At 37.8% G+C, this 25,129-nt stretch overlaps 3 protein-coding genes across 3 annotated transcripts; 1 reads left to right on the top strand and 2 right to left on the bottom strand.

Moving 5' to 3' along the window:
• Window positions 1–191: 191 nt before the first annotated feature.
• LOC146451759 (uncharacterized) lies at window positions 192–2,320 on the bottom strand. The gene is made up of 3 exons (XM_085098630.1): window positions 2,187–2,320; window positions 1,515–1,655; window positions 192–533 (listed from the first exon to the last, which is right to left on the bottom strand). Exons 1-3 carry the CDS (start codon window positions 2,211–2,213, stop codon window positions 372–374), a joined length of 330 nt encoding a protein of 109 aa, XP_084954756.1. The 5' UTR covers window positions 2,214–2,320; the 3' UTR covers window positions 192–371.
• A 624-nt stretch (window positions 2,321–2,944) lies between these two features.
• On the bottom strand, window positions 2,945–11,771 carry LOC146451758 (uncharacterized). Its single transcript, XM_085098667.1, has 15 exons — window positions 11,215–11,771; window positions 10,129–10,294; window positions 9,104–9,563; window positions 8,722–8,838; window positions 8,484–8,552; window positions 7,900–7,947; window positions 7,263–7,307; window positions 6,742–6,801; window positions 6,018–6,112; window positions 5,824–5,915; window positions 5,065–5,150; window positions 4,333–4,431; window positions 4,134–4,206; window positions 3,835–3,904; window positions 2,945–3,040 (listed from the first exon to the last, which is right to left on the bottom strand). Exons 1-15 carry the CDS (start codon window positions 11,769–11,771, stop codon window positions 2,945–2,947), a joined length of 2,133 nt encoding a protein of 710 aa, XP_084954793.1.
• Window positions 11,772–22,007: 10,236 nt separating this feature from the next.
• Window positions 22,008–24,327, top strand: LOC146451757 (TNF receptor-associated factor 6-like). Its single transcript, XM_085098654.1, has 3 exons — window positions 22,008–22,168; window positions 22,943–23,416; window positions 24,144–24,327. The coding sequence occupies exons 1-3, from the start codon at window positions 22,098–22,100 to the stop codon at window positions 24,325–24,327; spliced, it is 729 nt and encodes a 242-aa protein (XP_084954780.1). The 5' UTR covers window positions 22,008–22,097.
• Window positions 24,328–25,129: the final 802 nt, after the last annotated feature.

Raw genomic sequence — 25,129 nt, 5'->3', positions numbered from 1 at the left:
TTGTTAGCAGGTTTTTAAGGACACCCAAAGTTCTCTTTGGTGGAGTTACGGTCAATCGGATATTTAGACAAAATACTCAAACTGTTCAATTTTCTTAAGAAACTGTGGTGTTGAGTGAAATGTTTGGTTTATAAACAGACGTAATAACTGCACATAATGTGATTGGCAAAAGGTGAACGCTCAAAACTCCAGCACTAGAATATTTCATTTACGGTGGCCAAATTACCTTTTCAAATAAATCTGTTGATAAACCAAACAATTCCAGACCGTTTGGAATCTTTTTTGAAAGGCAAATATGTACAAGCGAATTCCTTCTGGATAGATATTCATCGAAATGAACCCTTGGGTGCCCCAACTACATAAAACGGCGTTCATTCCTCGTCAGTCATTTCAACGGACAGGGTAGTGTTCTCCCGAAAAAGCTCTCTTAATGGAGAGCCATTGTTTGGAATTCTTTCTGCAGATACTGAGTCCCTTAAGTTGAACTGGTCGCTCGGTAAGCCCAACAAAGCAAAGGCTGCAAGAAAGAGAACCTGAAAATATAGAATTGAAAAAAGGGGATGTCAGTGCCACAATTTGCTACAGCAGGTTTATTCCAGCCTGGGCAAACATGACCTTTGGTTCGACTATATGTACTAATCGTCCAAAAAGTTATTGTCTCTAAGTTTTGCCTTAGCCTTTCTTTACCATTATATTACAATGAGCCTTTAAAATCATCTTTAATGAGGGAGTTGAAAACCTCAGTGAACTTTTAATACTAATCGGTTTCGAAAAAACCCTGCCCGCCGAAAGAAAGCCAATCTCTTACCAAGAGTCCTCGGGCTCTTTGGCCAGCGGTTAGTCGCCGCGTTGCACCGCTGACAGAGGGCTCAACGATCTTTTCCAAGAAGAGGCCATCGGCCCAAAATAACAAGGTGCGTGATGAGGCAATTGCGGATGAGACGGGAATTACAGTAACAGTCCAGGTATGGTTTTATATTACGTTCGCCAGTTCTTTGAAAAAAGGGCCTTCACGAAGCAAATGACATTTTTCAAACTCGCGCTTGCAAACTGAACGGTTTTGAGACGCTTACTTTCACTTCTGATTTGTTTGGTGAGTCATGCTGTTTATTTAATTTGCATTAAGCCTTTAAGGTTCATTTATTTCCAAAAGTTTGCCAATAACCTTTCTTTACTCATGCCAACTGAGATTTCATTACTTTATTTTGAAATGTTAAGGCACCTTAATACCTCAACTATTGAGAAATGGAACGCGTTTAAACAAATAATTTTGGGCTTGTTATAGGTAGCTTATTTAAGGAAACAGGTGTGAATTATACCTGTTTATTTTATATTAAGGCATTCGAGAAAGTCTTTAACATCTGTAATTTTGATCTTTTTGGCACTTTTCAGCAACCGAAACGACAGCACATGCAGCAAAAAAGGTAATTACATGTAAAAGCTTATCAATCTTTGAAAATCTCTCATTTTTCTTGGAATTTAGAAATTTAATTATGAATCAACAATAATATTACCTCCGTGGTGTCCACAGCATAAAAGGTTCTTCTTATGTCATTGCCCTGAGGTCCTCGTAGTCTTATTGTCAACGTGTCTTCGTTTTCCAAGGGCTCTTCTGGTAGCAGCCCTCTTGCTTCTCTAATGGCCCTTTCATTAGCCTTAAAATATAATATTAGATAATAACATATAAAGTCTCAATATGAGCAGCTTTTCTCTATCTTAAAAAGCGGTCGATAGTTTGGTCAACTGTCAGTCGACATATCGGACAATATTACATTGGTTGCAGTCAAGAATGAGTCATTATATGGCTGACACATTGGCTGATCATCAGAGAACCGTCGGCCGACATATCAACTGACAGTCGGTCAATCAGTCAAGTATCGGGTTTAGTATCGCTGATATATATGTTGTACATGAAGTTAATTTTTAGTCTTTGTTGTCTTTGTTGTCGTCCATCCATAACAAAACTAAAATTAACTGAGGATTAACTACAACATATGCAACTTTTTTGCAAGGCACTGAGGAAGGGAATGCTAGTTGTCCAACAAGGTACCTGCAGTCAACTGATCTTGGTCAAAACATGTTGAAATTTCTGAGATTTGATTTTTATTTTACCCAAACAAAATACACCACCACATTAATATTTATTAATTTTAACCTAGGCTTGTAACGTTTACTGGATTCATTACCTCAACTGCAACTCTTCTCCTTTCCATTCCCTCTTCCGCTTCTAATCTCTGCCGATCCTGGTAAGGTCCAAGCCAAGAAACTTATTAATATTATGCATGAATGTGCTATCATCACCTCAATTATTGCTAGGAAGTCTTGACTAAAGACTCAAGTCAAGTTACATACAGTGAATGTTATAAATAACTGTCCGTCCAAAACTTTCTAACAGGGCATCCCGCAGCTTCTTTTAGTTCTTACAGCTGTTTCACAATCGAATCCATTATTGGCCAAAACTAAAATTTCACATAATTTTTTTAAAAATAAATATTTCAGGCAAGTTACTTGATGTCTTGGGTACATGTTCCTGAGAGAGCTTAGCGCAAAGCTATTTTTTTCTTGGCCAACTGGAGAGCACTTTCAAATGACCCTTGGGTTGTGGATACTACATTTTCTTGATCATGGTTTCACTTGATTGATTTGAGGTGTACACTGTAGATTATGTTCTAAGCTTATTTTTCTATAACTTCCTATAAGTCTTTCCCTCTTATTTAGTTAATAACATTCACAATGGACATGTTCAAATGCACCCACAAAAACAGGAGAAATTTTCATTGGATTTAATAGGAGATTAATTTGTTTTTGTTGAGAAAAGGAAACTTAAATGACCTTTAATAGTAAACACAGGGGTATAGGCACGACAGGGGTACAGACGCTACATTTGAAATCAAATGCCAATATGTTTTCTATTTGTTCTTGAGCAATCATCCATGTGTATACATCAATTGCATATGACAACTGTATAAGTAAACACTGTGGGCATTCGAGAGATAAAAGCACTGAACACTATAGAGTGAACATTCTGGATGTTGTAGACCTAAAGTTAAAGCAAATTATCAGAAAGAGAACTGAAAGGAAATCAGTAATAATGAAAATTCTCACAGCTTATAAGAACAACTTAAGCCATTTTGCTGTCTCCAACTTTTTTGAATACTGTTTCAGTCAATGTTAATTAAAATGGAAAAATGCATAATAATGGCGAGTTTGGCAACAGACTTCCAGTAAAGATGGCTCATTTTTCCTCAGTTCAAAAGCAAGAAAAATACAAGGTATAGGGCAACATTCTGGATTAATTTAATATTTCAGTAAGTGAATTTTCTTTGTAAATTTGCCTAAGAATTTAATTTGCAGTTCCAGAAAATATCCATACCTCCCCCATGGAAGGTTTTTTGTTTTGCACGCCCAGTCCCCCTAAGAAATTCCAGTTTAGCTTCATTAGTTTCCCTCTAAAATTTAAACTTTTAAGACCCCCCACCCTATGAATTTTCAATGACCTTCCATGGGTTGGGTATGGGTTTCTCGGGAAGCTAATGCACAATGCCACAATGTGAATGTTACACTATAAATATTTGGCCCCTTTTTTAATGACATTAACTTTCGTAACTTTAGCAAGCATTGACCGATTTGCAATTATTTTTAATTCAGCACACAACATAAGTTTTAAACAAAACACTAGTTAGTAACATACATGTATAACTAAAGAAGACACACTTTGTTGTGAAACAGCTTTTACCTTATGTGTAGCTCAGCTGGCACTGTTTTGGAATGATCAGATGGTTTTATTTTTTTGTGGTGAGAGGAATCCACAATTTAAATTGGTGTCAAACTTACCCTTTCCCCGTCTGTTGCTAGGCTTTCTTCATATTCCTGGTCTTGCCTTCTTCTTATTTCTCTGTTCCTCCTATATGGAAAGTAACATCACTTACTAGGTTAAAAACAAAGGAAGTTTTTCCAATTCAAGCAATCACAGGGTTAAGCCAGACTTAACATGATAAGTGAAATAATGTTGATTGACCAAGATGCAAAAATTTTCCTTGATTATAGTATATGGGATTTAAAACGTTCCATTTCATGATCAGTTGATGACATAATGCCTAAATAAGTAATAAACAAATGACTGTAAACTCTACCTTAACATAAGCTGATCTTGCTGGCGCTGTACTGCATCCAAAATGAATGTAATCACACCTTGAACATCATTTACTATGTCAAAAAGAAAATAAAGTAAAAAAATAATGTGAGTACTGTGTGGGTTAAAATAACATTTATTCAAAGAAAAATATTTAATTTTTTTAAATAATGTTAACTACACAGTAAGAGTCTACATACAATTAGTCAGGACAGTTGGAGGCATAGCGGCTCCTGCAGCATTGTGACAAATTGCAGCAAGCATTGGTGTTGTTCCTTGCAGCTGAAGTGTTCTTTGAACTAAGGAAAATGAAAAGTTAATAAATTTGTTAGAGTTGTTAATGGGCTAATCAGGTTACTTGATTGAAAAGTTTTCTACTGAGATACTGTACCTACAGTTTTATTTGGAATACCTGTATATAATTTGACTGCAAGCATTTGGTCAAATCAGGAACTACGTGTATAATGACATGTTACTACTGGCATTTTTGAAGGCTTAAGGGGTTTGTTAGCCATATGTGTGCGCCCACCCACACCATAGCTATACGCGTATGGTGCACGTGCCAGAGGAATGACAACAACAACATTAGCAATCTTTATTTGTGCTCAGAAATGAATGACTCTGTTGACACATCAATAAGTGTTCAAGTCTGTTGACCTGGAAGAGGAGTGGCCAGGGCTGGGAATGAAGTCAAGCTCCCCTAATGTTTACCATATTGTAAACAGCTCTACAGTCATATAAACCAAAATGTGCTCAGAACATTTTTGCCTACATGTGTGCCATGTTTTAACTTTTTTTGTACATCATAAAAGTTCTTATTATACAGTCAAGTACATTTATAGCCAAATGCATCTGTATTTTTAATGGGACAAGTAAATTCCAATGCTTCTAGTGTAACTGGCCCAATTATAGCTTTATAAAAAGGTACTTACTTTCGTCACTAGCAGGGCAGCTTTCAGTGGCCCAAAAGTACACTCTGCTGCAAGTCTCTATGACTTGTGGGTCACTTAGTATGTTCCTAACACAAAGAAAATCAATATATTTATTTACTGCATGCACATGACTGTACATAACTAATCTTGCTTGAGTTTGTGTATACAGTATGTGTTTACCATTCATATTATAATACGTTTTGTGAAAAATTAGATGGTGTAATTCCTTATTATATATCCTGAACTTGTTTGTGCTTATGGTATACATGTACCTGTACATAATTTCAGAGGAGTTTTTTTCTCAATTGATTTAAGTTGTTGTACATGTAGGGTGCATTATAGTAACTTGGGCAGGTGCAACACTTACAGGTAGCAGATTGTCCTGATAAGTTAATTAAAAAGCACTCACATAGAGGCAGGTCCAAAAATAATTTCAGTTGATTGCGACAACGGAAGGAAGAAAGATCACAGTGCATTTTTAACAATGTTTACTTTCTTGAGTGAAAATTCATAATATGCCAAAGTAACTATGTCTAAGGATGCAGGTTCCTTTTAATACAGAAGTATTTTTGCACCATTTATGACTATGCAGGAAAAGGAGATCAATTGGAGGGGGGGGGGGGGGTGGTGACGGTTGGTGGGACATCCTTTGGAGATAGGAGACAACAATAAAATTAATCAACAAAGCATGCAGTAAGATACATTTAACTACACATATATACTAGGAGTCAGTCTATTGAACTCAAATGATATATTTACCTGCAAAAACCATCTCTGTATATGTCACATGCATTATTGTTGGAGAAATACAGCATCAGGGGGGTCATATCTTCCGCTGCCTGGTGATACAACTGTCAAAAAAGTTCAAAAATAAGTGGTCAAGAATGACAGAACACGTACAGAATCAATTTCAAGGCAAAAATATTCAAGAATAATTATGCACTTATGCTTACCAGCTGCAGTGGCATCGTGATTATGTTTGGATGTTGCCATCCATAAACCTCATTTTGCCAGGCACAGAACATCTGTGGTGCAACTTCAGCGAATCCTGCCATTATGTAAGAAATTAAAAACAAGATCCTGAAAATTTTTACACTTGCAAGAGGGGACTGATTCATGTGTGGATGCAATACTGCACAGCTAAGGCAACTGAGCTATACATACACATTCAATGAAGAAAACAGCTATGATGTCAAAGTGTCTCTTTGTTCATTTTACCTGAAGAGATTGTAACCCTGCTGTGAAATAAGTACTTCCAAGTTCTCCAAATTACAAAGTGTACTGCTCCACCAATCCCTTCCCCCAGGGACCCAAGTCATTAATTGGAACACTTGCTTAAAATATTATTTTCCTGTACAATTCTGTGGATGGCCTTTATTGCTACCTTTCTCTCCCTGCACAAGAATTATTATCCGTGGTGTATATACATGCAGACAAGGAGTATTGATGCTCGCACAAAAAAAAAATTGACCATTTGGATAGTGTTGGCGTCTGTTAAATAATAGATATGCATGTACATGTATGCGCAAAGCACCCTTCCCTTTATGTTGAGTCAAGCAGTTTGCGGTGTCATGAATCAGTATTTCAACATTGCAAGGTGCATCGGGTAGTATCCCAACAATTATGGCTGATACTGTACATGTAAATGAAAGTTACATGACTTTTTTTTGTACTCACCAGAGAGAGTTTGACTTGAAGGTTGATTCAAATGTTCTGTGATGGTGCCCACTTCAGAATCTACATGTATAAATAATATTGTGACAGAGGGAAAATCAAAATGGGTTTACAGCGTTCGGGTTGATTGAGAGCTTACATCATGTTTTTCAACAGTATACATACATACAGTGTACTGTTCATTTGGAACTTGGATTGACATAATAAAGGATGTTAATTAAGTCTCTTTAATTAATAATATGAGTGACTCAGAGTACACTGATGAGAGACAAAGGTAGATGCTTATACATGCATGTTTATTTATAAATATTCATCATCAGCATTATCAATCATTTTCAAAAGTAATGTAACCCAGTGGCTAGTTTTAAAATTACCAAATAATATTCATATGGTAATCTATTGGATGGCTACAGTTATCTCCAGAAATGGTATACATTAAAAGTTATTGGAAAACAAATGCACACAATTTAAAGGTACATGTACATTGTATACATAGTTGCGTGTAATTATTGACGACAACCCACCTTCAATGGAAACTGATGATGGTAGAGTAACCAAATTTTCTGCCACTGAAAAGTATGAATCAAAGACTGTGCTAAGTTGAGGATCAATCAATAATGGACACCCCTCCTCTAAAATACATGGTATAAAAATTTAATTCAAGAAAGACTGACAGACATCAATCCCTCTTCAATGTCACCCAGTTAAATTCATTGAATACATGTACAGGTAGCTAGGCCATAATATTTGACCTTTAAAAACTCAGAGACCTGAGTTTTTACTGATCTGTTGGAAAGAGACAAATTGCCTTTCAAATTAAGGAGGCTTGAAAGGGATTTTAGGCAAGTGCACATCCATGTAACCTTCAGTTGGTAACTGCTTTGATGCCAGAGTTACAATGACCTTTATAGTTTGTCTGCCTGATCAGATACAATTCTTTGTACAGTCATGTAAAAAAACACCACAACAATGTAAAATTCTTACAAACCTCTTTATGAGAACTCATCTCAAAACTCAGAAAGTTGTTTAATTTCAATACAATGTTAACTTGTTTGCTTGCTGACTTACAGGACTTGATAGTAGCTTCATTTTTCTCTAGAAAGTGACTTTTCAAAAAACTACAGGGGACTGTGTTCCCTCTATTAAATTTTTCAAAAATACCTTGCAGAGCAACACGGGAGCCATCCATGTTATCATCTTCATTTATATCTGAAATAATATGACATTAGTTGTAGAAGAATAATGTGACATGCATTTAGGGCTTATAGTCATGTACACATTATACAATGTACTGACTACTATTTTGTATTTTGATTTTTATTCCAGCACACTTCCTACCCGTATCATTTGATTATTGTATCATATATGAATGAAACAAATAACAACAGTGTAATTTTCATTATAGGAATATTATTTATGAATATTGTTAAAGATTAACTTACACCAAACTTCATGAATTTCTCAATTGCTGTTGCAATATAATGCCCAGTTTATGAATTGAAATTAGGCTGATCCTGCCAAATACTGTTCGTGTACATGTGACTCAAAAGTTAGTTTATATTTTGCTACATGTACCTTAAAAATGAAAAAAAAAATGTAGGTTTAAGGAAGCAGGGCATTATGATTTTTCAGTGGTCAATAACTTATTATTGTAAAAGAACCAGTTTTGATTACATAATGTTTAGTGGTCACTAGTTTGTGTGTTAGCCTGAACACTTGTACTCACTGGTTATTTGTGTGATTACCTTGATATGGTGAGCCACTGCTAGAATGGCTGGGTGAATGCGAATGGGAGTCCAGTGAGCCTGAAGATCCTGCAAACATGCAATGTTATAATAATTAAGGTGCAGGTTACAATCTCCACAGTGAATCATGTCACAGTAAACTGTATCTAAATGATCACTGAACAGGAATGAAATAATTATTTATATTTGTTAATAAAAGTATCTATATACACAGCATTAAAGAGTTTTGATGACTAACCTGATGGAGAAGACAAGGAAATGGTTTCATTGGCCCTATTAGGAGAATCGTTAGCGTTGAGGCCTGATCCAATTGACATGGTGTCAATATTATGTTCCCAAGCTGGATAAAGGAGATCTGTGGAGGGAGGTAGGTAATCAAGTCAAATTAATTTTACGTTTAAACGAATATGCTGCAAATTTAACCAGTGACATTTGAAACTTTATTTACTGGACCGGATACTTTTACTTGCTGATTACAGCTACTGGTTATCGCACGTCCATTGCTTTATATACTTGTATTTTTTAAACCCTTGAATGCCCAATTAAACAACCCTAATTTTATCATTCCAAGTGGAACCTGCACGAATTTAATTTTCTATTGAATGTGTACAAAAACTCACCCCTGTCATCGTTTACATCTTCTTGAGCTGATGATGTTGTGTTACGATGAATGCTCCCTGTATTTGTAGTGTGTGTGCGGTGTGTGCTTGTAGTTATGGTAGTGTGTGTAACAATTGTGTTTGTGGTGGGTGTGGGAATTGTATTTCTAGCGTTTGCATTACTAGAGTTTGTAGTGTTTGTAATAGTTGTGTGTGTAGTGGGTGTGGGAATTGTATTTCTAGCGTTTGCATTACTAGAGTTTGTAGTGTTTGTAATAGTTGTGTGTGTAGTGGGAATGTGAACTGTGGTTGCCGTGCTTGTGTTGGTTACAGTACTTGTGGTCTGGGCAGCACTTGCATTCGTAGTTGCAGGTGGAAGAATGGTGCTAACAGTTGTGGTCATTCCAGAATTTTGGCCAAGCAGCGACTGTATACTTTGCCTGAAAAGGAATCCAGGACTGGCTGTGCTAGTTATAGGTGTCTAATCAAACAGAGAAGAAAGATGAAATAAGTGTATCAGTAAAGTGCATGTACAGGTGTATTTGTATCTTATAGATAGTAAGTGCTTCAGCAATGTGGCCTTTATTGCCATGAGACATCATATTTTTTGCCCTGTTTAGACTGCAGTGTAATTATTCCTTTTAAAAAATGCCATGGAAGTCAGGGACTTTGGTGCTGAAACTTTGCTTATTAAGGATGGGAAAAAAAAAAAAAAAAAAGAAAGAAAGGTCTGGTTAATCCAGCATAAAAGTAATCACATGTATGATCTTTTTTTTTTAAATTGAAACTCTCACCGAAAAATGAATAGTTGTCCCAAATTTTCTACTTGAAACCAACCATGAGGCACAAACATCCATGTATTAGTACATGTAAGTGCAATCCATAGGAAACCCTTAAACCAAATACACATGTACATTTACAAGCAGACTGCATTGAAGCTAATAATCTTGCTTGTGATATGAGAAAGGAGTCAACTTAATTAATATTCCTGTAGGAGAAAATGAAATAACTTCACCAGCTGTCATTACTCTCATGGTTTTACTTACTGTAGTGTTTGGCAGGGCAAAGTGTGGCCTGATGTAGATTGGGCACTGCGACCTCCACAAGGCCTTTAATGTTGTGGCGGTTGGATTTTGGTATTGCGAATCCAATTGCACCAACTTCCTTTTGTTTACTTCATCACAGTTTAAAAAGTCAAACTGTGAACAATCCCTGTAAGAAGAAATGTGTTTGTTTCAACAGGCTTATCATCAGGTCTTCAAAAGCTACCATCTATGTTTGACAAAAGGTAATGATGAAATCAAGTTTTTTCTTTACCAGTTTAAAAAAGGAGATAATGTAAAGATCTTTTTTCAAAAAGCCCAGGTTTCTGGATAAGCTAGCTATATTTAAAATGACAATAATGCAGGCATTTTTATGCTCATGACAATCGCATGGAAATATATAATAATACTGTGCTTAAGCAATGATGACATTTTACATTGTGTACATTTCTTTGCCATCCTCTGCAAAACAACAACCTGAAATGACCACATTAAAGGGTTCGTGGAGAACGTCAATGGACAAAGTGAATTTTTCATTTTTTTCTTAACTTGTACACGCCTCTGCTACCAATTTGGTTCCTGGATAGTTCGCCATTTTTTGTAAAAGTTGAGCGAGTTGAAATAATCGCAAAACTGCACAAATGAAATAAAGATATATTATTTTTCGGGTGACGTTTTCAGTGCCATAGCCGTCATTGTTGCTTAAGCTCCCTGATGCCCCAGTGATTATCCTTGGGCTTAGGTAAAGGTCCATATATAAGTATATGTATATAAGTATATACATGTAAGTATATGAGTGATACAACATTTACTGTGTGGGAAATCAACTGTAACTGTATCAGTGATACAACTGTTACTGTGTGGCAAATCAACTGTGAGTGTCTGGCAAATAAACTGTTAGTTTGTGGGTGAAACAATTTCTGGGTGAAACCACTTTTTTTTTTGGAGTCGGCGTCAAGTCATCTCTTATACTTGTGCGGGTGAAACAAATCTTTTGCATATCATCTTTTAGTATATTGGGTGAATGCAGAAAGTTGTGTTATCTTCAATAGTTGTAAATTTAAGTAAAAATGCCTGATCAATACTCACGTCACATTCCTAAGATGGCCCTGAGCCTGAAGTGCATGTAAGATACTCGTCCTCACTTCTTGTGGTGTCATTCTACTGCGGAATGAGACCCTGGCCTCAAAATTGCTATCCCTGATCCGCTGTCGTGCTCTTCCTCTAGGGACATCTTCGACGCCTGGTCCAGACAGCAAGACAACTATTCTAGTAAATACAGGTCCAGGACTAGTGTAAGGCGCGGTTCGTCCACGTCCACGTCCTCGACCACGGCCCCTTCCTCGATTCGTTGTTTGAGGTGATGTCGGATTAAACAGTGGTCCGATGTTTCTAACGTTTGGCGCCGATGCTGGGATCGAAGCAGAAACAACTGCCGCGGAGGCAGGGGTGACTGTTGCAGAGGAAGTAGCGGCTACTATAGATGCAGAAACAACTGGAACCGTAGCTGTTGCTGATGTGCCGTTTGAACTTGTAGACGTCGGAGGGTTTCGTCCACGAAAGAGCCGATCGACCTCGCTGTTAATCACTGGCTGGTTTAACAACGAGAGAAGTGCTCGTAATCCCTGAATAGCGTCGTTGTTCATGTTTATGTTCAGCCGCGTCTATGACTGGAAAAAGGCCGAGCTGGCTTCTTTTATTTAGAGTGGCGGTGTCTTTATTCTATTGTGTTTTGTTTGAAATCAACCGATCAAACTAGTGTGATGTTCCTTGAAACACGCGTGTGTCATTATTCGGCAAATGGGATAAAAGTCGCCGCTAACCCTTCGCAATTGTTTAGAAATTTATGTCACTCGTTCGCGTGAAATTCATCTAGCTTAGCGAAATTAAGCAACAAAGAAACCTTTGCTAAGAACAAAATACTAAAGTGCCGGTAATGTTTGATTGATTAGTTAACAACATCAAGAGAGATTCACACAAAGAGAAGGCAGTAATAGACAACAAACGTTTCTGCACAATCTCTTCAATTTCGTGTTATTGATTACTATAATCTTCACTTAACAGTTCTTTTTTACGAGCTAGTAAAAACCACTGTGTGTATGAGGTGGATTCCATAATAATCAGTAAAGGGTATTATCGTTTGTCTCGCAATACAGTTGCTTTGAGATGTAAATCGCGACGTTTTTCGACTTCTCTGATTACGCGGCAACAGTTTAAATGGCTATTTTAATTTTCTTCTCACGCGATTGTTTTGAACTCTGTCGACAAAATCACCGAAAAAAAATGCAAACCGCAACCGGAAAAAAATTTCTTTTTAATTTTGGCCAAACCGAGTGGTGTCACACTTGCGGAAGGTATCTTTCAAATTCTCGCCATTTCTGGTAAGACCACTTCGATACACAAACTCAAGAGAGATGACCAATGCGAATTGCGCCGACGCCTGAGATTCACTCGGTGTATTTATACTGCAATTAATGTGATGGCCACCTAGCAACCGAAGGTAATAAAACAGCGAGAAAATACGGGTAATTGTGAGGTATTATAAACCCAAGGCCGGTCACGACAACGAAGAGCTCGAATTGAAACAAATCCTGTTCCGTTTTCAACTTTACTCTAAATGTTTTGTTTTTTGACAACTCTTGTCTGCAGAGTATTATGAATCTAGTTTTCCCAAAAATTTAATAACTGCGACCCATGCCTTAAACAATCATATATTTGCGTTGACAAAGTCCTTGGCAGCGAGGAAAAGTGAAATACCGTGGTTGGGACAAGGTTGCAGCGAGTGAACGATTTCCTCCAACCGAGTTCGTTGCACATCGGAAATTGGGCACGTGACCTCTATGACTTGCACATCGTTGTTTGACCGATTTTCAGGAGTTGGGCCATCCAGATCGACGCCGTATTGCATCTCCTCGATGGAGTCATCGTCGAACACATCTCTGGTAGCCGGGTCGTTCGTACCAAAGCGCTCCAACATTCCTTTAATATACAACTGATGTGGCGTCAAATTGCCCTCGGTTGAAAGCTTGTGGTTGTTCCACGAACGTCTAAACAGTTGCAGTGCTTGGTTAATCAAAGGAGTGAAAATAAAATGCAAACAAAACATGTCATTGTCATTGTCAGGATTAAGAATTCCAGTGTCTTCCATAAAATAAAACAAATTGTAGAACAGAATTCCAATACAACGAAAGTAGTCGCGCCATAACCGCTCAATACGCTGGTTGTGAACAGAGCTGCCAGTAATGTGACTCCCCCGACCAGTTCCTCGACGAGCGATCATTTGTCGCGCCACTTCCACATTTTCCATGCCATGATCAGATCGTACTCGGGAGGGCCAGCCGAATTCTGCCGTGGCAGACAAAAAACGTCCCCTTACTGTATCAGCGCGATTATTTGTCGTGCAAGCCAAGTAAACACATAGACGCGAAAATCCATCTATTCCGCCATGCACAACGAATTTCCAGCGAATGAGCTTGTGATTTCCGTCAATGTGCCAGAGAGAGTTTGGGCCAGGAACTCTATATTGCCGTCTTTCAACCACGTGCCGAAGTCTTGCTTGGATGTTTAGGCTGTCTACTCGATGCAGCGATGCCCTGACCCTCTCTCTCTGGACATGAACTCCTCTGCTTTCCATCTCCCCTTGAACCATGCGAATTCCACTGAAAGGAAATTGCCTCACAATATCCCGCACTAAAACATCGAGATCAGGGTCAGAAATGACCGTGAATCTTGGCGTATCATCGCTACTGAGTCCAAGCGACGAACGGTGGCGGTTTAAGGTACTGACCGAGACGCCCAGCAAATCAGCTATCTCCGTCCATTTGAATGAAAAGTCCCTGAGGTAACTGATTTGCTGAGGCGTAATGATGAACCGAGGTCGGCCTACATTTCCTTGCTCCATCGGGCATCGAAATCGTACAGAATCAAGGCTTCTAATTTTCTCTACAATCTGAAGCTGTAGCGCCTTTAGTGATTCCTCTATCTGCAGAAGTTGTTCACTAAAGGACCTTGACTCGGCACCGAGGACTGCTTCACTAAGCACAGATCGCATCCAACGCAGACGATTCATCGCCTCATCGAGTCTTGCACTATGCGTCTCCAGAGAGTGTCGTTCAACATGATGTGGAGTCAGGCGGGTAATTTCTTCTACCAAATTCAACAAACCGCTCACAAACTCCCGCACGATCTCAGACATGATTGTTAAATCGAAAACCTAAAGGACGGTCGACACAGTCGTTATCACGCAACTTGAGGTAATACGAGTTCGCTAAAATCGACTGTATGCTCATAGCCTCCCACCCAGTCGTTTTTAGGGAACTCGAATTACTCCTCCCCAGGGAGGTCATAAGAGGCCTCTAAAAACGACTACGTGGGAGCCTACTGCAGTCAAACCTGTATTAAGGTGGAAATTTGAATGGAAACTTCAGAGGTTTACGGAAGGGATAGAAGAAAGAAAATGATTTTTGGAACACTAACAGACAGTTGATACCTACGCAAGAGCACCCCAGGTTGCCCGGGGGGAGGGGGGTACTTAATTATAAGAGGCTTATGGGGATGTGCCGCTGGATGGGGTCGCATTTTCACGACTGGATTGACTAGAATGGGGTTGCATTTTCAATAGAGTTACTAGAATGGGGTCGCACTTTTTCGGATTTTTGGGGTAAGAAAATTCTATTAAGCAAGGATTCAAATGGTCTTGGTTAAAAAGTTCAGAAATATACCTAAATATGTACCAAAGATACCTAAAAATCACCCAAAAATTTACAAAACACCCTAAAACATTGATTTGTAATGAGCATAGGGTTTTTGTATTGCTTGAAACGCGAACGAGATATTTCCGTTGTACCGATATTAAGCGGCGTGAAAACGGCTTTCACGTAGACCCCCGCCTTAAGTGGAACCCATATTAAGCGGACACCCTGTATTAAGCGGACACGGAAAAAAGGATGCACATTTTTTATTGTCCACGTTTTAACAGATCGGTCATTTAACGTTGCCGACAAAAGAGCTGTCACATCTTTGTAGAATTAACTCCAGCAAAGTGAGTGCACCTGGATTGCGACTCGGGCGAAGAGAATGAACTTGACGAAAAAAAGCCTGCCTTAAAGTCTGACCCTTGAAGCTTAAAAATTGGCAGCTACCAGTGGAGTATTATCGCTGTCATAGAAGGGATGACCTTTCACTGGACATCGGTAAAGTTAATGGGTTTTTCAAATAAGCAGGCTTTAGAAACTGAAGCAGCCACAAATTAACGCTCTGTTTAGTATTTTTCTTTCAGAGTTTACTGTTGTTGTCTATACTTATACAAAATATTCTTGTCAGCCTACTGCACGAACCCCAGAAACGCAACATGTTATTTATTCCATATTGTTTGTACAGAACTGATGTTGTTTTGATTGTGTGGACCTTTACATAATTTGATCAATATAGATTCTGTTACGCTTTATTTTTATTACATCACATCATCCGTTCCCCTTGGTAATTGGAATACGGCATTCCACAGTTATCGTATACGTTCACGAAAATGGTATTTTTGCCTCTCAAGGCCATTTAATTTATTATTGCGGAATGTTAATGTGACCCTTTTAAGACTAAATCTAAGAGAACCTATTTCAGTCTGCGGACAACCTGTATTAAGCGGACACTTGGAAGGGTCCCGAGGGTGTCCGCTTAATACAGGTTTGACTGTATCTTCAGAGAGGTTTTTTGGTGTTGCCAGAAGTTAATGAACATCATACTAGTAATCGATGTACCACCATCCCGTTGCAAAAGATATCTAAGAAATTAAATTATGTGCTAATTCCTCTGTCATGATCCCTCGCTTATCTCTCTCTTGTTTTTAAAATTTACAAAGGATCGATGCCTGCTGTACAAAGCCAAGTCAAGTCAGATTTCCGGTGCACAATTAATCCCATGCCAGTTTATCAGTGTATGGTTCGTTTATTAATACCGTAGTATTTTTTGTGCGGCTTAGGACTATGCGAGAAAAGCAGATCTTAGCAAAGCGAAAGACAATTAATCAACAAATAGAGAAGTTATTAAAGAATGACGTTTACGGCAAACGTGGGATATGACCGCGTGACCATGTTTATCCTATATTTGCCGCTTGCTGTTTTCAGTTTCTCTGTCAAATCGAGTAGTTTTGCGCTAGCATCAAAGGCCAGAATTAGTTTTCACTATTCTCATATTTGTTCGCTTGTTCTCAAGAAAACATAACCGCGAATTAACGTTTGCAGTTAGCCGTAAACGCGATTCTTCATCTCCAAAAAGCGTCAAAAGATAAAGAACTATATGGGATTTTTTTCCTAAATTGAAGTTTAATTTTCTCTAAAAAATGCAAGGTTCCCCAATTTTCTTTTGAGATACCAACTGCATTTGGTAAGTCCTGCTTTCTCTGTATAGTTTTAAACCGCGAAAAAATATTCCTGTATTAATAGGCACCACCCATAGCCTAGTATCTCGTGATGCGCAAAACATTTTCGCTTTAACAATAGTAGACACTGTCCTTAAGTTCTGTAGTAACTCAGGGATCTTTCTTCTTTTTGATCTTTCATCCGAAGTTCAAAATACATGTTTCATGTATTTATAAGTGGAAATTAATTCACCCTCACCGGGGTATCTTTTTTCCAACTCCCAATATGACCAACTCCCAGTTGGCCTGATAGCTCAAGTATTTCAGGGGTCATGGGTTCGAATCTGTTTTTTGTTGTTGTTCTTTTTTTCTGTTTTCTTCTTTTTTGTTTCTTTGTTTTTTTTAGTTTGTTTTTGTTTTTGTTATTTCACGCTTTCTTTTCGCAACTGCCGAAACTGCATAAATAATTGCGAGGGTATTCCTTTAATTCTATTTAATTGTTCATCTGGCGCAAGTGTTGATTTGTTAGAACTAGATAAATTTCACAATTTTTTGGCTCAGGTGCAAATTCATTATAGCAGTTGTGTGAAATGTGACGTCAACTGCAATATCTCGAACTATTTAATTATTTTTTATTTCTATTATTATTTTTTTTTACGTTTAAGAAAAGTGAACTATACAGTAGTCAAATAACACAATATCTTGCAGTCCTTGGACTATGCTTTCCCCCCCCCCCCCCCCCCGCAAATCCCGCTCATTTCTGTCCACTACCTTTTCAAGGAACAATGTTCAATGTTGGCGTAAACAAATATAAAAAAAAAAAGCGGGAAAATAGCAGGCGCGGATATTCACATTCGATAGTGGCACGTTCACCATAGCCAGTGCCGAGTAAATTATACTTTTTAGTGTTCTTGAAATAGAGAAGAGACGTTTAGAAAGAATCCTATCAGTACCGAGCGTCGATTACTGAAGATGAAAATACGTCTAATGCATTAGTTAGTACAACAAGAGACTAGGAAACAACACAGTCATCTTGTTTTGGAGCGCGTACTGTATCTGTTGGAGCCGTCTCTTGGGTGGTGTAGTGTGCACTTTACACTTTACACTTAATTAAAAAAAACCAGTTACTTACAAGGTGTTTATATCCCTACCCGCAAATAGCTGAAGCTAGTCGAGGCGGGTAAGTATGTTTATACTTAACTAAATGCAAATACATTTGGTGTTAACAACTGAATTGACTAAAATAAAAGTTAAATAAGTAGTAAACAAACAAGTGACGCAAAAAAAGGGATTCGCTAGCTGATAGAAATTAAAGGATTGTTCACATATTCGCAAGCTTTTCATTATTTCAAGAATTGAAGAAGGTGTAAGGTAAGCATATCATTTTCTTTTTTTAAAATGTTGATAAGTATTTCATGTATTTGTTTTTTGAATAGTTTTCTGTTGTCAGACTTTCTAATATTATACGGTAAAGAATTTCATAGCCGTGCGCCAAATCGAGAAAATGAATTCTTTAGTTGATCAAGACGTGAAGACATGATTATTGATATAAAATTTGTCGGCGGTTGCTGACCTGGTGTTGTAGGAATGTATATCTGAGACATGTTTAAATAAATTTTGAATATGAACAGGTGCTAGTTTGTTTTGGATATCATACATTAAACAGGAAACAGATTCATCATAGAGAAAATGAACAGGTAGGATGTCGGGATCTTTTGCCTGACATCACGTGGTAGGTGAGGAAGGACTTGACTAAAATGCTGAAATAATTTAATTGCAACTACATAATACCTATGTACTCCATCTAATTAGACTTATCTCGCAAAAGTTGTAAATGTCAGTGAGACGAAACTGCAGGAACAGAAGTTGGATGGCGATGCATCCTAATAATGGGCTCCTGATAAGGGTCACTCTTGAATAATGCAAGAACCACCCACTCACTCATTTCACTCTTCCTGGCCATTCAGTAAACAACATAGAACTTATAGTCGACTCTCACTGATTGACGCCATTGTTTACATTTTTCCCCATTAGCATACGACTTTTATCAGAGCTGTGGCCGTATACAGTTATTTCAACTAACGTTGTCGGTTCAAAGCATGAAGCTAAAAGACAAGACCGAAAGTTTACGTGGGATTTTGATTAAATTCATCAAAATCAGTCATGCCTGGAGAAAACAATAGGTTTTAATTAGCAGTACAATGACCTGCACGTGCAGGGATGATTTTGATGAAATTATTCATAAAAAATAATCCCACAAAACATTGCGGTCTTGTCTTTTAGCTTTATTTTGATCCGACAACGTTAATTGAACTAAATGCAAAAGTTGAAAGAGGTGATTAAGTTGAGCTTTTTGTGCAATTTTTAACTCTTTGCAAGCGATATCGAAGGAAATATCACCCATGAAAAACTGTGAAATTGCTGGGTGGCAAAAAAGTTAATCAGCCATACATTCTCTGTAAAATTTCGAGTTTTTGGAAGAGACGGCATAAGGAAAGCTAGAGAGGCGTTTATAATTTCTAACGGAAAGAGTCTTGTGATGAACAGACGTGATGAAACTGAATCTACGGTCTATTTATTAATCTCTACTGATTTTTATAATGGCTTCTGTACAAGTTTCTGCTTTCTTTGTTTTCAACAAGTCATATCTCATATCTGCAGTTTTCGTGTAGTTAGTTTTAATGTATCTTTTTGTAATATTTGTGTAGCAAACAATAATAATAATAAAAAAAAAAAAAAAATTAATCTCAGCTTTTCATTAGTATCATTTTAAATGCTGTAAACCATTTATTTCCAATATTTATGTAGCTTTTGTAGCCCATGAATAGGGTAAGTATCGTGTAACCGAAATATTGGGCAATGAAATTACCCTTTTTAGCTGTCCAATCAGCCTTGCATTTGGTTTTATGCATTCCACACGCTCTTGGAGAACTATGGCTATTCTTTTTTTTTTTTTGTCACAAGTTGATGTGGAGGGGGGTGGGGGTCGATTTGTGGTGGACATTGCATATGGCTGGAAGAAATGGGCTTCAATGTTATATCGGAAGTAGCAGATAGTGATAAAAAAAAGGGAAACGTAACAATGCAATAGGTCCTGGCTTGAGAAATACAATTTTTTTAAAGTGGACAGCCGGGTAAGAAGTGCGATTCCTACCCACCCGAAGACTATGAATCTTAGCGAAAAGGAAAAGGAATTGGGGTTGTTGTGGAGAAAAAATATTTAACCCATTATCTAGTCAAAGTAAACAGTTTTATCACTTGTTAGTGTCCGAAAAGCAAAACCTTCCAGAGGCTTTATAACAATTGAAAGAAAATTTTGGCCTTGATGATTAAGTGCTGTGAAAGTGTTTCTTAATATAAGTCAAATTATTAGAAGCTTTCAATTGAAAATATTAAACGACATTACTTTTACGAAGCATCGCCTTGCTAAGATAGGTTATGTCCCGAATGATCTCTGAATTTTGGGAAACTGGATACGAAACAGTTCGTGACCAAGTTAATCTTTATTTTGACTGATAGTATTATGTTTATATCTATGAATTGCTCTTCTGGAAATAAAATGGACAGCGAAAGAGATCTGTCGCATTGTTTTGCTATAACAAAATGAGCCCAACATTCACAACAAAGAAAAGTACTCAATACTGTATAATACATATATATAAACCAAGCCGATTCTTTGAAAATTGAGGTGGCCGATGAAAACGTAAACACGTTTTGTGAAACGACACCGAAGGCTTTCGTAGATGAAGGTTATGCATGACGTGGTTGTGTCTATGTATTAACTACGTTGGAGTTGAGTACCGTACTCTCGTGAAGGAGGTACGACTTCAAATATTAAGGAACACCTGCTAACCTACCAGAAGCCTATCACAAAAAGAACGGCCTCATATGACTAAGCGGATGAGTTACAGTGGCTGTGATATTTCCTAAACTGAGGCCAGGTTCATACGTCGAACGTTGCATGAGCCTAACCGAAAACCTATTAAAGTCGACCCACATAATTACGTTCGGCAGTTGATTCAGACGTCGAACTTAACTGAGGTCGAACTTAAGGCTAAATTGAGAAAACAGATTTTCGTGGTCAGCGGCTTTTGGTTTTACTCAACGAAATTTAAAATGTCGGGAAATATGAATTCGGACATGGAAGAGCTTGTTTGGTAAAAAAAAAAAAATGAAGACAGGCCAAACACGGCTCTTATCGGTCAAGATAGGATGACCTTCAAAAGCTAATTAGCTCTTACGAGTACATCTTTAAAGATCCCCCTTTTTGTACGAAAACAGGGAATGGTCTTTGTAGATTTCTCTTAGCAGAGGTTGATTTTCTATCAAATGCAATTCAGTCATCTGAATGGTTTTAGGTTAGGCACAGAAGGGCGATATTCCGTAACAAACGGCACAATGTTTTTACGCTTGTTTTGGTTGGTTTGTAATACCGACATTCTTTCGCTGAAATTGAACTCTGAAAGAGTTTTATCTATAAGGTTATCGAGGTAACCTCTGCAGCGTAATCTCTGTTTGAATGAAGTGATGTTTTCTTCAAATTGTTGTCCTGTCGATCCTAACTGATTCATACATCATTTTTAACGGAAGGGCCGCCATATTGCATGTCCTAAATGAAGAAATCAATTTACCGCGTACCACAACGCTCACTGGCGAAAGTCTTCATTAATTATCACATATCTATGAAAGCAGTAAAACAGTTATTTTTCAATTGAAATAATTTTCCCCCGGCTCCGCGGTCCATGTATTTCCGCGACCTTAATTCCCATGATTTCCGCCCCGATTCTCGATACACCGCCAGAAAGTTAAAAAACATTGTTTTGTCAGGGTGGAGATCCACCGAATGGCACTGTGAAGAGCAGTCAAAGTGGCCAGATTATTTTGCTTAATAATAATTATAATAATAATAATAATAATAATAATAATAATAATAATAATAATAATAATAATAATAATAATAATAATAATAATAATAATAATAATAGTATTATTATATGCAAAGTAAGGAACATTTAAAAGCAACGACAAAAAAAGGGCCTTGACTTTGGTTTAAAAAAACTTAAGCAAACCCCAGTTCTTATATCAACCGGTAGATTATTCGATAGGTTTCAAGATTGTCATCGAGGACCATTTATTATTGGAGCGAAGGCTTTTGCTTAACTCTACGCTTAGGGACAATTCCATGAACATTCTTTGCATTTCAGAATTTTACACGAAGTGCAAAAATAAATTTGTTCCTGTTGTCTAAAAAATTCTGTTTCCTTGTGTGTAAATTGCATTAACTGCCCGCATTTTGAAGTTTTTGCACATCTTTTGCGTTAATTACCGTTATTGTGCAGTATGTTTTTCCGCAGTTAGCGTAAGTTTAAGTCGAGCATTGATTTCCAGTAATAAGGTTTCGGGCGTCGACTGTAGGTAGCAATAATTTATCAGTCATAACTTTTAATTTATAACTGCCTGCCACTAATCTTCGTCACGAGGTATATCAACTTACAGAAAGTGGACCTCGTGTGTTTTGTTGAACCAGATTGCTCTTGCGGCTCTTAAGCTTGTCTACGGTTTTAGTTATCAGAGTTATTAGTAGATAATCTTTTATCTAGCGTTATCCTTTGTTTCTACGATGGTCGAGCCTGGATATCACCCGGACATTTTTACTGTCGCTCCAGACCAGTCACTCCTTTGCCCGATTTGGTGAGTGAATTTCTACATTGCTATACGTATTGAACTGAGATATTAAGGACATTGAAAGGGAAATTGAGATATCTTAGACAACAGACCGACATTTAGATCAATCTTTACTAAGATTTTAGTCTCTTCTTTCCTGCGAAATGTAAAGGTAAAATCCTTTGCAATCTGATGCTTTGCAATCATGTGAGGAAAACTCCACCCCACATTCTATGTACGTAAAACATTTGAATACACCACGTGCAGCGTGTCTGTGCATTTTGACACCAATACCTTTTTCCGGCCAATTACGGCTATTTTCTTGCGATTGCTAGGTTGAGGCATAGCGATCCAGGGATATTGACTGGGGAATGAGTAGATCCGTATAGGAATGTGCATTAAAGCTATATGGCGAAGTCAGTGTCGTATTCTACCCGTGCTTCTATCAGCACATGGGCGGCAACGTACTTTTTGTTGACAGGAAGTCAATTGTGTTCGAGTTAAAAATCAACTGCCGTCTTATGAGTTTGAGGGATCCACATTACTAGAGCTCGCATCATCAGTGCGCTTGAGAGCTATTAAAAAAACTCAAGGGAGACAGGGACACCTTAAAAATTTTTAAGAAAGTTCAGCCTCAGTCTGAGGGAAAAAAAAAACGTTCTAACAAACCAATATTTGTAATACGGCTAAAACTGGTGTGGGTGGGTTTTTAAATACGTTTTTAATGTCGGTTAATGTAATTTACCTTCAAGTGTGTTTTAACACAAAGGAATAAAAAAATTCTCTCTTTCTCTTTTAAAGCTGCTACGTCATCAAGGAGGCTGTGGCCTGTAAAGAGGGTCATCTCTTCTGTAAAACCTGCATAGACCGTTGGGTTAATACCCATAACAACGGCAGCTGCCCTGTCGGAAGACAATCCCTACAAGCCTCAGACTTGAGGAACATAATTGCTTTCGACAGGGTGGTTGAGTCTATGCAGGTTTTCTGCCCCCGAAAAGATTCGGGTTGTTCGTGGACTGGTGCCCTGGACAGGATAAACATCCACAGACGGGAGTGTCTAAAGGAGCCCGTGCAGTGTACACACCCTGGCTGTGGCGTGGTGGTAGTTCGTGGGGAGCTGAATCCACATCTGGCCACATGTAATATGAGGCCAGAAAACTGCCCACATTGTGGTATTCAGCTTCCCATAAGTCAACAAGATGCCCACCAGAATTACGGATGTCGATGGGCACCGGTAATGTGCCCCTTCAATTGCAACCATGGTGCAATACCTCGGTGTGTATCAATTATTAGTAGAGATTGAGAATCGCATTTACGGCAAACAGCAAACGTTGAATAGATTTGCGTTCATGTTAAAAACAAAAAGCAAATAAAAAAATTAACCAAAAAAAAACCTAGTTCGTAGATGAGGATAACGAAAATAATTCTGACCTTTAACACTTACACAAATTTTTTTTCTAGGTTCGCCTATGAAATTTAAACAATGAGCGGCAAACACAGATAAACATATCCATTGTCATTCGTGCCATTGCCATTTGCCGTGAAAGTAATTCTAAATCTCTATATTGTAGACCGTTTGCACGGTAATTTTGTCAAGGTAGACCATACATTTTTGCCAAAAAATAAAATAAAATAAAATAAATAAAACAAAACAAAACAAAACAAAAAAACAAACACTTATACAGCATCTGGAGAGAAGACATCAATATTTTTGCCAATTTATTTTCTTTTGTGTTGTTTCTTTAATATTGAAACTTAGAAATTAAACTTTGAATGGTCATTTTGGAATTGAAAACAGTAGTTACTTTCCGACATTCATAGATGTTATAGGGGGCCTCATCACACGACTACAGTGAACTGTTTTAATTCATTGTATTTGTTAAAGTTATAGATCTCCAGCCTGGTTAACCCTATTTTGAACATCTAAAAAATGTACAACGCGAAGAACATCTCGTGCAATAGTGGCTCTGTGTGGTAACATAGGTCTCAATCATTTTCACAGGGTGCAATTGAATGGGCACATTGCTTTAGCCTGTCAGCGGGCCTTTGTGGACTGTACAGTGCCAACTTGCAAAGAGAAAGTTAGACGGGAGGAACTAGCGGGTCATTTGGCAAGGGAGGCAACAGCCCACGTGGATTTGCTGATGGTCGACAGAATGTCATTTAGATACATGTTCAAGAAATAGTTTGACATTTTTCGCAATTAGAAGTGCAAAATAAATAACATCTAATTTTTATTTCCATGCAAATAAAAAAATTATGTACAATAAGGACAAAATTTATTTTTTGCAGGACAATTCTTTGTTGTCCGAAATTAATACCTAGTTTTTTATGCGTCGATTCCGGTGCCGTCAATCTGCAACCAATCGATACCAATTTATCTATCGATTGGGTATCGATTGATATCGATTGTCATGAATTATCGATTCCATCGATTGGATACCACGACATTATTGTAGTTCTCGTCTGGGTTTTCCTGGAGAAGGAGGGAGGAGAGGAGGCGGGGGCGTGGGGGGCTTGGCTGTGGCCCGTGCTCTCGGAGCCCCCTCGTCTCTGGAATCCGTCCTTCTCCTTTTGGGAGGCTTCGTTCCTTCTTTCCCATTCATCCTTTGCAAACACTTTCGGGAGTGAGAGTCGCCTGGCTGTGGCATGGCTCCCGGGGCTGCCCTCTTGATGTCTATCATTATAATAAATGTACATATCGTTTGTTCTATGAAGGTCCCTTGTGCGTTTTGTAGCCTTGATTTGAAATGCGGCGAACCGAAAATGATTCACTCAAACTGTTAACTTATTAAACATTGAGAATGTTAACTTATCAAACATTCAAAATGTTAACTTATTAGACATTGAGAATGTTAACTTATTAAACATTCAAAATGTTAACTTATTAGACATTGAGAATGCTAACTTATTAGACATTGAGAATGTTAACTTATTAAACATTCAGAATGTTAACTTATTTTTCATTGAGAATGTTAACTTATTAAA

Source organism: Pavona decussata, unplaced genomic scaffold, assembly GCF_977016875.1.
Source record: "Pavona decussata unplaced genomic scaffold, jaPavDecu1.1 SCAFFOLD_384, whole genome shotgun sequence".
Classification (NCBI taxonomy): Eukaryota; Metazoa; Cnidaria; class Anthozoa; order Scleractinia; family Agariciidae; genus Pavona; species Pavona decussata.
The sequence above is the reverse complement of the archived record's forward strand: the minus strand, read 5'-3'. Positions and strand labels throughout refer to the sequence as shown.

Bases quoted from the DNA above. Each gene is read 5' to 3' on its own strand.
- LOC146451758 (XM_085098667.1), bottom strand. From the start codon at position 11,771: ATGAACAACGACGCTATTCAGGGATTACGAGCACTTCTCTCGTTGTTA. The intron at 7,948-8,483 runs GTAATCACACAA...ATATTATTTCAG, and splicing joins CAGTGGCTCACCATATCAAG to ATATAAATGAAGATGATAAC. The intron at 6,113-6,741 runs GTGAGTACAAAA...ACATAATGGCAG, and splicing joins TTCAAGTCAAACTCTCTCTG to GATTCGCTGAAGTTGCACCA.
- LOC146451757 (XM_085098654.1), top strand. From the start codon at position 22,098: ATGGTCGAGCCTGGATATCACCCGGACATTTTTACTGTCGCTCCAGAC. The intron at 22,169-22,942 runs GTGAGTGAATTT...TCTCTTTTAAAG, and splicing joins TCACTCCTTTGCCCGATTTG to CTGCTACGTCATCAAGGAGG. The intron at 23,417-24,143 runs GTGTGTATCAAT...TCATTTTCACAG, and splicing joins AACCATGGTGCAATACCTCG to GGTGCAATTGAATGGGCACA.
- LOC146451759 (XM_085098630.1), bottom strand. From the start codon at position 2,213: ATGGAAAGGAGAAGAGTTGCAGTTGAG. The intron at 1,656-2,186 runs GTAATGAATCCA...TTATATTTTAAG, and splicing joins GGAGAAGAGTTGCAGTTGAG to GCTAATGAAAGGGCCATTAG. The intron at 534-1,514 runs GTAATATTATTG...CTATATTTTCAG, and splicing joins ATGCTGTGGACACCACGGAG to GTTCTCTTTCTTGCAGCCTT.